Source organism: Canis lupus, chromosome 9 (assembly GCF_003254725.2).
Source record: "Canis lupus dingo isolate Sandy chromosome 9, ASM325472v2, whole genome shotgun sequence".
NCBI classification, from domain to species: Eukaryota; Metazoa; Chordata; class Mammalia; order Carnivora; family Canidae; genus Canis; species Canis lupus.
In genome coordinates, this window is record NC_064251.1 from 3695572 (window position 1) to 3707849 (window position 12278).

General features: G+C 58.4%; 2 protein-coding genes across 13 annotated transcripts in view; one reads left to right on the forward strand and one right to left on the reverse strand.

Moving 5' to 3' along the window:
- Positions 1-8865, forward strand: part of TMC6 (transmembrane channel like 6) — an 18027-nt gene extending 9162 nt beyond the window's left edge. For 3 of the 6 annotated variants that reach the window (XM_025468144.3, XM_025468141.3, XM_025468142.3), the window contains exons 12-21: positions 344-495; positions 591-672; positions 788-885; positions 1639-1731; positions 2004-2079; positions 2542-2675; positions 2771-2947; positions 3059-3137; positions 5379-5443; positions 5789-6040. In XM_025468144.3, coding sequence (XP_025323929.3) covers positions 344-495; positions 591-672; positions 788-885; positions 1639-1731; positions 2004-2079; positions 2542-2675; positions 2771-2947; positions 3059-3137; positions 5379-5443; positions 5789-5843 — 1011 coding nt within the window. In that variant the 3' untranslated portion in view covers positions 5844-6040. Of the gene's footprint in view, positions 1-343; positions 496-590; positions 673-787; positions 886-1638; positions 1732-2003; positions 2080-2541; positions 2676-2770; positions 2948-3058; positions 3138-5378; positions 5444-5788; positions 6041-7364 lie in introns of those variants that run through there. The other 3 variants (XR_007412783.1, XR_007412784.1, XM_049113887.1) reach the window with 3 other exon arrangements.
- A 389-nt stretch (positions 8866-9254) lies between these two features.
- TNRC6C (trinucleotide repeat containing adaptor 6C) overlaps positions 9255-12278 on the reverse strand; it is a 153403-nt gene continuing 150379 nt past the window's right edge. For all 7 annotated transcript variants that reach the window (XM_025468138.3, XM_025468137.3, XM_025468139.3 and 4 more), the window contains one exon: positions 9255-12245. In XM_025468138.3, the coding sequence (XP_025323923.3) occupies positions 11885-12245 (361 nt within the window). In that variant the 3' untranslated portion in view covers positions 9255-11884. The remainder of the gene's footprint in view (positions 12246-12278) is intronic.

Genomic DNA, 12278 nt, shown 5'->3' on the forward strand with positions numbered 1-12278 from the left:
GGGCGGACAGTCCCCACGGCCCTGGCCACAGGGTCAGGCCCCTGCTTACTTCAGACGGGTCCCTGGTGACTGGGGCCCCGCGCCGCCACCCCGGCTGCCCGCCCGCCCTCTCGCTCTTGCTCACTCACTCCTCCTGCCTCTTCTGTTTCGCTTTCCCAGACACCTGCGTCCCCACCCCCTTCCTGTGTGGTTTGAGTGGGAGGCCTTGTGGGGGGAGGATGGGGGCCGCGGGTGCTCCTTCCACCTGGGGGCCCCTCGGGGCAGCCCCCGCCAGCCAGGGCCCATGGGTGGAGCCGGCCCCAGGATGGGGCCCCTGCCGTGACCGCAGCCCCTCCTCCTGCAGAGCCCGGTGTCCACGGAGCAGGAGGGGGCGCTGCTGGCCCTGCCCACCGTGGTATGCGTCCTCAATCTGGGCGCCCCCTACCTGTACCGCTGCCTGGCGGCCCTGGAGCGGCACGACTCCCCGGTGCTGGAGGTGTACGTGGCCATCTGCAGGTGCGCGGCCAGGCCGGGCAGGTGGAGGCTTCCTGGGGCGCGGCCTCTGTCCCCCGCTCCGCTCTCAGCCCTCCCCGCCTCCCTGTCCCCTACAGGAACCTCATTCTCAAGATGGTCATTCTGGGGATTCTTTGCTACCACTGGCTGGGGCGCAGGGTGGGCGTCCTGAAGGAGCAGGTGAGGTGGGGGTGCAGGGAGGGCAACCCCCAGGGCGCTGCCCTGCTGCCAGGGGTGCGGGTGGTGGGCAGGGTGGCGGCCAGCAGGTCAGGGGCCGAGGCCCGGTCTCTTTCAGTGCTGGGAGAACTTCGTGGGCCAGGAGCTGTACCGGCTCATGGTGCTGGACTTCATCTTCGTGCTGCTGGACACGCTTTTCGGGGAGCTGGTGTGGAGGTGAGGCGCCCGGCCCCGCCCGCGTGCCGCTGAGCCCCTGGGCTGCCCTCGGGGGGCTGGGCGCCGCCCACCTGGGTGCTGCTTGCTGGAGGCCTCCATGGAGGATGGGAAATGCACGAGGATGGGGGTGCGGGGGTCGTTTCCAGAAGGCTCCCGGGCGCTGGCACTGCTGCTGCTTTTATTTCTATTTGTGTGTTTTTTTTTTTTCCGGGAATATGTGAGTTTAATAATACTTTTAAAATGGGATGTTTAGGGATCCCTGGGTGGCGCAGCGGTTTGGTGCCTGCCTTTGGCCCAGGGCGCGATCCTGGAGACCCGGGATCAAATCCCACATCGGGCTCCCGGTGCATGGAGCCTGCTTCTCCCTCTGCCTGTGTCTCTGCCTCTCTCTCTCTCTCTGTGACTATCATAAATAAATAAAAATTAAAAAAAATAAAATAAAATAAAATGGGATGTTTAACAGTCAGTAAAACGTTTGATGCTGCTTGTGCACGTTTAGAGCTGGGCGTTGGAAGAAGGACCACGACGTGGGGTGCCTGACTCAGTGGGGAGAGCGTGTGACTCTTGATCTCAGGGTCATGAGTTCGAGTCCCAAGTTGGGCGTAGAGATTACTTAAAAAAAAAAGAGCAAGTGGAAGTCGGCCGTAGCCCGCACCCCTCGGCGGAGGACCCGAGTGGGCCGGGCGCCTGCCTGCTGCGGCCCGGCTCTGGGGTCCGTGCTCCCTCGTGACCCTGGGGACTCCTCTGCCGCAGGCTCATCTCTGAGAAGAAGCTCAAGCGGGAGAAGCCGGAGTTTGACATTGCCGGGAACGTTCTGGAGCTGATTTACGGGCAGACCCTGACCTGGTGAGCGTCTTCCGCTTGCCCTCGGCCGCCGGGCCCGCGCGGGGAGGGTCCCCTCAGGCCTGCAGCGGGGCCCCCTTGGCAGGGTGCGGTGACGCGGGCCCGGTCCCTCACCTCTCCGGGGCGCAGTGCTGCCCCTCCCTGGGGACCTGAAGCCAGCCCGGCGTGGGCTGGGTCTCGGAGGGCGCGGGGCCTCTCGGGGTGACCTGAGCCAGGCCGTGTAGCCCCGGGGCCGCGCAGCGCTCGTGACCCCAGCCCCCCTTCCCCCTCCCCAGGCTGGGGGTCCTCTTCTCGCCCCTCCTCCCCGCCATACAGATCATCAAGCTGCTGTGCCTTTTCTACATCAAGAAGGTAAAGGTGCCCGCGGGGCCCCAGGGAGCGGGCGCAGCCGGGTGGGCCCTGGGCTGGCGGCGCTGAGCCCTGCCCTCCGCCCGAGAGCCGTGGGCCCCGCAGCCCGGGGCACCGTGGGGTCGGCTGAGTGCGCCCCCACCGTGCTCCCGGGCCGGCCAGAAGCCCGTTGGGGTGCGTGGTGGGTGCCGGGCGGCCCGACGCGTCCTGGGGTTTGGGCGGGCTCCGTGGCTGAGAACTGGCCTCTCTGTCCGGCTGCTCGACGGGGCGGCGTGTGCCCAGGCTGCTGGGGCGACGTTCATAGGACCTCGGCCCTGAGGTGGCCGCGGTGCCTGATCTTCCCTCTGCCAATCAGGAAGCGGGGTTGGGGAGCCTGCCCCCCCTGCCCCCTCATGCCCCCCTGCCCCCCCAGGCCTGGGGAAGGAAGTCGGGCGGGCGGTGGCCGAGCTCAGCCTCTGTCCCCAGACGAGCCTGATGGCCAACTGCCAGGCGCCCCGCAGGCCGTGGCTGGCCTCGCACATGAGCACCGTCTTCGTCTCGCTGCTCTGCTTCCCCTCCTTCCTGGGAGCCGCCGTCTTCCTCTGCTACGCCGTGTGGCAGTGAGTGGGTCCTTGCCCGGGGGGTGTGGAGCCGCCCCTGGATTCGGGGGGCTGCCCGTGCCCGGCTCAGGGCTCAAGCCGCCGTCCGCCCCCAGGGTGAGGCCCTCCAGCACCTGCGGCCCCTTCCGGACCCTGGACACCATGTACGAGGCGGGCAAGGTGTGGGTGCGCCGTCTGGAGCAGGCGGGCCCCAGCGTGTCCTGGGTGCCCTGGATCCACCGCTACCTGGTGGAAAACACCTTCCCTGTCTACCTGGTGTCGGCCCTGCTGCTGTGAGTGTGCGCAGGCGGGGCGTCGGGGAGGAGAACCCCGGTGGGGCCGTCCTCTCTCCCCGGCTACTGCTCAGGACCCCCCCGACCGCCCGTGTGTCTGGCTCCCCGCAGGGCCGTCATCTACCTCAACATCCAGGTGGTGAAGGGCCAGCGGAGGGTCATGTGCCTCCTCAAGGAGCAGATCAGCAACGTGAGTGCCCCTCCCCGCCCTGGGGCCACCTCCTGGCTGGCACAGCATCCCCAACTCCCTGGGGCCACCTGCTAGCTGGCACAGCTCCCCCAGCCCGGCTGCCGAAAGGCTCTCCCCATTAGTAGGTGTGGTTCGTATTGAGCAGAGATGGAGAGTGACCTGGGCCGCAGAGACCCCTCAGGACAGGGCTCCAGGGGACGGGCTCAGGGTGGCACGGGGTGGGGGTTGGGATTTGGGCTCCAGCTGAGAAGGGTGGCATGTTAGGGCGTGCGGGCCTGCGGGGGTGCAACCTCTGTGAGGATTTTTGAGACTCAGGATATAGTTTTTGGACTCTTTGGGGGACTCACATTGGGACATGGATCCTGTTCAGTGCCCTCATTTTGCAAAGGAGTGGAGTAAGGTTAAAAGCAGTCCTGGATTTAAGTCACTTTTTTTTTTTTTTAAGACTTTACTTACTTATTCATGAGACACAGAGAGAAGCAGAGACACAGGCAGAGGGAGAAGCAGGCTCCCTGCGGAGAGCCCGATGCGGGACTCGATCCCAGGACCCCAGTGTCACGCCCTGGGCCGAATGCGGCGCTAAACTGCTGAGCCCCCTGGGTGCCCTAAATCACTTTATTATTATTTTTTAATTTTCTTAAATTTTACTTTTTTTTTTAACATTTTATTTATTTATTCATAGAAACACACAGAGAGAGAGGCAGAGACACAGGCAGAGGGAGACGCAGGCTCCATGCAAGGAGCCTGATGTGGGACTTGATCCAGGGTCTCCGGGATCACGCCCTGGACTGAAGGTGGCGCTAAACCCACTGAGCCACCAGGGCTGCCTCCTAAGTCACTTTATTAAGTGCGTTGCAGTTTGTCATCACAGCGTGAGAGGCAGGACGGGCCCAGGACCAGGGACGCCCACTGCACGGTGGGCCCCTGGGGGTCCGCCTGCCCCGAGGGAGGCCCTTTCCCTGCTCGGCTGCTGGGCCCCCCATCCTGCTCAAAGCAGGTGACTGCAGAGTCTGAGGGGTTCGTGTCCTGCCCTGGGTGGGCCCTGACCCGCCCCAAGGCTAGATTCGCACTGTATGCCTGTGCTTGAGCCATGTTGGGGCCAGCTGTGTGCGTGGCCCGGCGTCCACGTGGGGCCGGGGGCTGCACCTCCTCATGGCACGCGCTGGTGGCCGCCTGCATCACTGTCTTAGGAGGACTTGGGGGTCCGGCGCGGGGGGTCGGCGGGCAGGACAGGGCTGGGCTGCGGGGGGCCTGGGACCCTGCTGCTGGCTCAGCGATGCCGAGCAGGGGCTGCGGGCGGGAAGGTCCCTGAGCTCCCACATCTTGGGGGTTCCAATAACACCACAGGGGTCCCCGCGTCGCCTTCCCTGATACACGCGGGGCGGCGGGGCGCACCCACCGGGCAGGGCTGCGGGCCGGGCGTCTCGGCTGCGGTGGGCACTGGCCACAGCTGCCGGAGGCCGGTTTCGGCAGCCAGCTCCTGCCCTCCTGCGGGCGCCGGCTGCGCCGGGGTGGCGGTGGGGGGCCGATGCGGGAGGAGCAGCCCAGCCCCGCCTGCGGGTTCTCTGGGCGGGAGAAGAGCGCGCACAGGCCGGGCCCTGCCCGGGATGCGGGGCCGCGGGGCCGGGCCAGGGTGGCCGACTCAAGGGCACAGTCCTCTGTCCCCACCAACTCGGACGGAAGGAGCCTCGAGCCAAGGGCTGCGGGCAGGTTCCAGAAGCCGGACAGAGGAAGGAAGGTGCTCCCCGGGAGTCCCCAGAAGGAACCAGTCTGGCTGAGCCCCGATCACCCGCCCAGAGAGCCGTTCGGACTTCCGAGCTCCAGAACCGAAATGTGACCCTGTGTTGTTTTAAGCCACCAAGTTGGTGGTAATTAGAATGAAAGCGGAAAGCTAACACAGGCCCTGAGCTGCAGACACTTGTCCCCTGTTCACAGACGGTGACTCTGAGGTCAGGGAGGAGGGAACTGGCCCAACACAGAGCCACCAAGTGGCGGGACCGGGTTTAGATCAAGTCAGGCTGGCTGTGGCCTTCACTGCGGCCCCGACCACATTCCTTTTTTGCCTTGGCCACTAGGAAGCTGAGCTCTCTACATATGCCTGTTGCCTGGCTCGTCCTCGTTTGGTGCCTCCTCCGCCCTTTAATTTGTGCTTGTCTCGTGGAATGGTCTGGAGCAGGGCTGTTGGGGACAGATGGGTGGACGACCTCTGTCCCCTCACCCTTTGCGTTCTGGCCTTTCCAGGAGGGGGAGGACAAAATCTTCTTGATCAACAAGCTTCACTCTGTCTACGAGAGGAAGGAGAGGAGGTGAGGGGCTGTGGAGGGGTTGGCGGGAGCGCGGAGGGGCGGGGGCCGGGCATGGCGGGGCGCTGGGAGCGGCGACCTCCCTGCTGCCCTCCTCCCTAGCTCTGCTCCCATGCTGCTGGGCGCTGTGGCTCCTTTTCTTCTAAGTCGGGGTGCCTGGGAGCTGCCCCCTCGGTCCCCCTGGTGCAGCCCGAGGCCCCGGGGCTCAACCCTGGGAGCCGCAGGTCTGTCCAGCTCCTGGGAGGCCTGAGGGCAGCCTCTGAGGGCTGCTGGGAGTCGCCAGAGGGACTTTCGCCTCCAGCGCCCCAAAGTCACGGGGCCCCATACCGACCCCCCCCCTTCCGGCAGGGCTGGTAGGACCCAGGAGGCCGAGCAGCTGGCGGGCGATCTGGACACCTGGTAGGACAGCGACAGGCCTGGCGGCTCTGGCTCTGCGTCTGCTCACAGGTGTGGCCTGTGCCCGGTACCCCTCGTTTCCACAGCCGCCGCTCCGGACTCTGCAGCCCATGAGGGCTGGACCTGCAGGGGGGCAGGGGGCACCCAGGGGACCATGTCCTGCTTGGGACTCTATTTATTGATAAAATGTGTTTTGCAAAATGAGCTTCTCTTGGGATCCTGTGCTTCTGGCCGGGCCTGCTGCGTGTGCGCGAGCCCCGCTGTGCTGCATGCACCCCCTTGCCCTGTGGACAGCCTGGAGGTGATGGCCTCTCAGTTTCCCATGAGCCACAGGGAGAGGGGCCTGCCAGGCAGAGGGGCGGCCAGCACCCAGGCCTGGGGCAGGAGAGGGTGTGGCTGCTGTGGCCGGTGGTGGGGAGACCCCAGATCCTGTGGGGTGCTGGGAACGCGAGAGGGCGGGAAGGAGCCCAAGTCCCCCGTCTGCGGGAGCTGGGGGACAGGCGTGGCCCAGGTGGGGAACAGGAGGCGAGCGCAGTGATGGGTCCCGCTGCTCCTCGTCCCCGGGGCATCCCGAAGAGCAGGGCTGGGGCCTGGGCGAGGCAGTGCGGAGGGACGAGGAGCCCACCTGCACGGCTAGCGGCACCCCCGACAGCTCTTGGCCGCGTCTCGGGCACGAGCGCCACGGGACAAGTTGGGGCAAGTCCTGAAAGCGTGAGGCCAGCACCGGGCTCTGGGCCACGTCCGTCCTGGCGCCTACCTGTGCTCGCAGGTGCACTGTGGGGTGGGTGGGCACAAGACGCACTTCTGGTTGGAGCCGCGCTACCAGGTTTCCCTGCTTGGCAAGCCTTGTGAGGCCAGCACAAGCTGCTCAGGACAAGTGACAGGGTGTGAGGGCTGTGTGGGTCCCGTCCTGCTGTCGAGGCATTCCGTGGGTGTTTCATCCGTACAATCCGCCAACTGAAGGTTGTCCCCACTAACATGGGTGGGCCTCACCCAATCAGTGGAAAGACCGTAACGGCAAAGCCTAGGTTTTCTGAAGTAATTTGGAAGCAGTTGTGTTCTGCTTGAGGCTGCAGCCTCGCCAGCCCCGCCACCGCGTGAGCCAGCTCTTCACGCCCACCTGCCTCCCGTTGTGCTGTTGGGCCTGGAGAGCCTCGGGCTTGGATTCTGACCCTTGTTAGCAGCTGTTCTGTGACCTGCCCGCTCAGCTCCTCTCCTCATGGGGCTGTTGGAGCAAACATGGCTTCTGCACAGCGCTCAGCACCATGCCTGGGCCAGGAGTTTTGCTAAAAAAAAAAAAAAAAAAAAACAAACCAAAAAGGGGCACCTGGGTGGCTTAGTTGTTTGAGCATCTGACTCTTGATTTCAGCTCAGGTCATGACCTCGGGGGTTGTGAGATGGAGCCAAGTCAGGTTCCACGCGCGGCAGCACCTGCTTCTCTCTCTCCTCCCCTCCCCATTGCACACTCTCTCTGAAATAAATCTTAAAAAAAAAAAAAAGTGAGCCACAGTTGCCAAACTCTTTGCAGTTGCTACGCCGGTGGATGGGAGGTTGACAGCTACTTCAGCCCAATGACAAGATTCCCGCATGCCACTGCTTCTCGGCCTTGGCTGCTCAACGGAACCAACTAGTAAGACTTTAAAACTCGAGTGCCCCAGGTGCACCCCCCAGGATTCTGCTCACATTGGTTTGGGAGGTGCCCTGGCCCTAGGATTCTAAAAAACGTCCAGGTCATTCTAACATGCAGCCGGCTGAGCAGCACCGCTGTGCTCTCCGTGGCAGCTGACGCAGGTCTAGTGAGCCCAACGCAGCACTGCCCACTGAGGGGGCGTTTGGAAACCTGCTGGTTTCTCACAGCCGGGGCGCCAGACTGGGAGGCCGGGCCTGCTACTGGGGCTCCTGGTCAGGTCGCAGTCTCACACAAGTAGAGCTTGGCCACTGCGTTTCCACTGAGGCGTGAAGGGCAGAGCTGCTAGCTGCTAAATGAACGATGCCTCAGTCGTGATTCCCGTGTAGGTTTCCATGGATCTATCCCAAATGTGCTGTCCTGGGGAAGAACCTCTTGAAACACTGGCCTCCCTCTCGCTCCCGTCCGTGGGCACGTACTCAGCAGCTCCGCTCTCCTCTGTTCCGCTTCTGCGGCCTCCGCACTGTTCGGACACCCCCTTCTCTGCCTACCCTGCTGCTACCCGCTGAGCACCCCTTTTGTCTTTGCTGTTCGCCCAGTGTCTTCTGAACAATTCTGGAGAAAGTGCAGTTCCATACCTATTGTTTTCTTGATTCTAGACACCGACCTCCTTTCCTGCTGTGGTACCAGGGCTCCTGTTCCCCATTCCGGGTTCATGAGTTGTCACTCCAGATCCCGTCCATCCCCTGCTTTCCCGAGGCTGTCGAAATCCAACCCGGCCCCTGGGGCCCAGGGCCACCTCTGGTGCAGCCCTTGGATGTTCTCTAGGCCCTGACCCTGTCCTCCCGGGGAGGCAGGTGCTCCCCCAGAGGAACCCCGGACACACAGGCACTGGCTCGGCAGTGCAGGGTATGCTCTGGCCGCTGCCTCACTCCCATTCCTCCTTGCCTCTCCCTTCTACTCCCCACCGTGACCCCTTCAGTGCCATCCTGCATGACTTTCTGAAGAGGTTGGGCTGAGCCAGGGGTTCACCACCTTGCCTTAGGCACCCCCGGTCCTACCTGCTTGGTAAGACGAGGAAGGGGAGCAGAGGCTCTTTCTGCTGGCCTCTGGGCAACAGGTCACAGAGGACACATTGGCTAGTCTCCCAGAAACTGTCTTTATGATCCTGGTGATCAGAAGCACTGATGCTCGCTGAACTGACCGAAGGCCATGGTGTTTGGAGTGGGCCTGAGGCAACCACCAGTGTTTGACTTCTAGCTGCCACCAGAGAGACCATGTTTCCTGCAGCGCCCTGAGGTCTGTGCTGCTTGTGCAAAATGCTTTGTGAATGTCACCTTTCACAGTTTTTTTTAGGCTCTTTTACCAGAATAAATGAATAAACTGTCCAGGAAACACAAAACGCCTTTGTAACTCTCCTTGGTCCAAATCTTTCTGATGCCCAGACTGGGTTGCGGGTGATGGAGCCACAGTCCTTGGGCCAGACACCCGGCACACGGGGCCTGGCTGTGGCCTCAGACGCGGCGGATTCAGGCAGTGGCCGAGGTGGAGAGCTCCCACGCTCTCCTGTGCCTCTCGACTCGGAGGAAGGTTTCGGTGCGAACTGCAAAGCCACAAACGATAAAATTCTGAGTCAAGCAATTGATACTCAGAGTCCATCTAATTACCTACGTGAACTCTAAGGATACTGTGAAGAGTCAGGGAGTTTGTTACAGACAGCAGAGCAGCTCTCCCCAAGTACATAAAGTGGAAAATTGATGATTTCTGTCTGTGAAAAATAAAAAAAACACATTTATTTGAACAGCCAAGAAAAAAATTGCCATTTATTAAGATCCAACAAAGCGTTGTACTTTTGAAAGCAACTTTCGGTGCATGTTTTTCAACGATCACATTCTATGAGGAAAAAACATTAAAAGCCACAAACTTGTTTTTTAATCTCAGAGTTACAGACATCTTTAATTCAAAAGAAAAGGTCAAAAAAAAAATCAACAAAAAACAAAAACAAACAGTCTTTACTTCCATCCCCAATTTTAAAATATCAGTTTTTCTACAACTCGATGCTAAGCGGCAGCATGGAAAGCTGTCTGGCGCACACACACGCACGCACACACGCACGCACATATATTTGATATACATACGTGAGGATATATACATCAAATATATAGAACGCATGTAATGGCAATGAGATGCTATTACTCTGAGGAAGGTTTGTTTAGCTAAATACACGACTAAACTTGAGAAAACAAGTCTTGAACCCAGTTTGTGCATAGTTCATGATCCTCTATAAAACCAGCTTTTGTTGATCTGCAATTTTGCAGGATCTTTTTTTTTTTTTTTTTTGTTTTTTGTTCTTTTTTTTGTTTTGTTTTGATAAAACCATTAAAAAGCTAATTAAAAAAAATGTAATGCACAAGTTTCCTGATCAAGCAGGCAGGGAGCACAATGTTCATATATTTTTAAACATACTTGAGGGTATGTTACTCCATTGTCTGTCTTTCTTGCAAAACAATCAAAACATTGATCATTTTTAAAACATAAAGCAATTTTTAATATATAAAGCACTCTTCAAACATCTATTTCTTTTGAGTCCGTTATTTGGTAAATATGTAACTGCTACACATTAGAGATTAGGTATTTTCCTTCTTTGTGTTTTTTTTCTTTTTCTTTTTTTTCTTTATTTTTTTTTTTTGTTTGTTTTTTAATAACATCTTCAGTGCTAGGAGTTGGGTTACAAAATACATGAAATGGTGTGGAGCTGCCCCTCGGGAACCCTGGCTTTCCTGAGAGCGCATCCGCATGTGCAAGACAGTGACCACAACGTCTCGTCGCCTCAACGACGGGGAACAATCGACAGTCCACAACGATGGCCGGAGGGAAGCGACGATACTGTTCAATCCCAGAGCTCTGAAGTAGCGTATCTGCATTCTGAAAATAGGTTTCTTTACCACGGAAGTCTCTTTTTTCTTTTTTTTTTTTTAAATTCCTTTTTAAAATTTTTTTATTTTAAAGTCTGAAGGAGAAAAAAAGGTCTGTAAACAGGTGGGAGCCCTGAGCACGGGCCCCTCCAAAAGCGGTCACCACCCACGTCCAAGTGCTTGTCTCCGTTTCCCCCGCGGAGCCATCGGCTCTCCGCGAGGATCTATGGCCACACTTCTGCAACAGCTGTCTTCTCTCTCACTTTCTATTCCACATGGAAACACGGTGCAATACTCTGGTAATCAGTTTCTTGCATTAGTCCACAATAAAAAGCTGCTAAAGGTAGGTATACATATTATTTCTCCAGAGATATACACTGTAATTTTTAAACGCAATAACAGAGTCCTTGAGTAAACATTTACACATGAATTGTCACCGGCCCTGTCCTATGAATTCTCTTTCATGTATAGGATTAGCAAAAGGAAGGGCAGGGACACTCAGTGCAAAGTTAGAAGCTAATAATAGTAACAAACGTTTGACCAATGCGCCAAAAAAAAAGCATATACTGAATAAAAGGGAAAACCCACAGTTAAATCCCTCACACACAGAACACACAAACACAGAAAGTGCACACACACGCGCACGTGCACACACGCATACACGCTTCTGTTTCCACACATACACACACACACACACGCACATAGGCTGTGAACTCAGAAATGTTTCCTAGAGCCTGTTTCTGTGCACTGATGTCAGCCTGGAAGTGTAGAATTCGACGCGGCAAGTGTTCACATTTCCTTATTGGCCTGCTGGATTCAAGTATTTGCATGTTTGATATGTCTTTTTTTTTTAACTTTTAAAAAATATTTTTTGGGATAAAAAAAATGGCATGAAAAAGTAATGGAACAAGGGTAATGTGCATAGGCGGACCCGTGGGAGCAGAGAGCAGGCCGCAGGCCGCTGTCTCTGTGCAGCTTGCCGGTCTAGGCCACCAGGCCTGCCGTGTGGAGCCCGCGCTCTGCGCCCAGTGATGGACACCAGCTCCCCCTGATTACGGGGTCCGCCTCTGGTAATGTGCATAATCGTCACAGGCTCGTTTTAAATAGGCTTTCTCGTCTCCCTCCCTCCCGCCCCCCTTGATAAAATAACCCTTTCCAGCCCACAATCTGAAAAGTGCCCTTCATGATAGAACTATTCTAAGCAGCTTTTATACTTAAAAAATCAAAACGACAACACACCATACAAACATAAGACAACACAAAATAAAAAGCTATGAGGAACATCCTGTCATTAGCACGTGACACTGACCAAGCGCAGCCCGCACTGTCTCGGGAACAGTTCGCAAGGACTGCGGCCAGGGCTCGTCTTCAGTCTGGACAGAGGTACTCAAAGGGCTGCCGGGCTGCTCAGGTCCAGCGGGGTCCTCCGCGCCACCCGGACTGGAAAGGGGCAGCTTTTTCTTCCTGGTGCTGATGATTGTGGCGCCCATGGGGGTCCTGTCGGTGCTAGATGGATTCCCCACTGAGGAGGTCGCCAGGCAGCAGAGTGTTCAATGGGGTGGGGCTTCCGATCACCCTGCCGTCGTCACTGCTGGGCGGGCCCCACAGGCTGCTGGAGTACTGGGGGACCCCGCCCCACAGCAGGTCGCTGCTCCCTTTGCCTGCCAGACATGGGGCGCTCCAATGGCCAGGGTCGCTCCGCACCAGACCGTGGGAGCCGCCCGAGGCGCCCAGCCGCGTCTGGCCGGTCCCGGTACTGGACTGCCAGCTGGAGGTGGGCGGCAGTGCTTGGCCTTGGGCTAAGAAACGATTCACCTCTTCTTCGCCGGCAAACTCGGCCAAGATGGTAGTGTTTCCCAGAACACACCTAAAAGAGCAGGATGGCAACAAAATTGAGAGC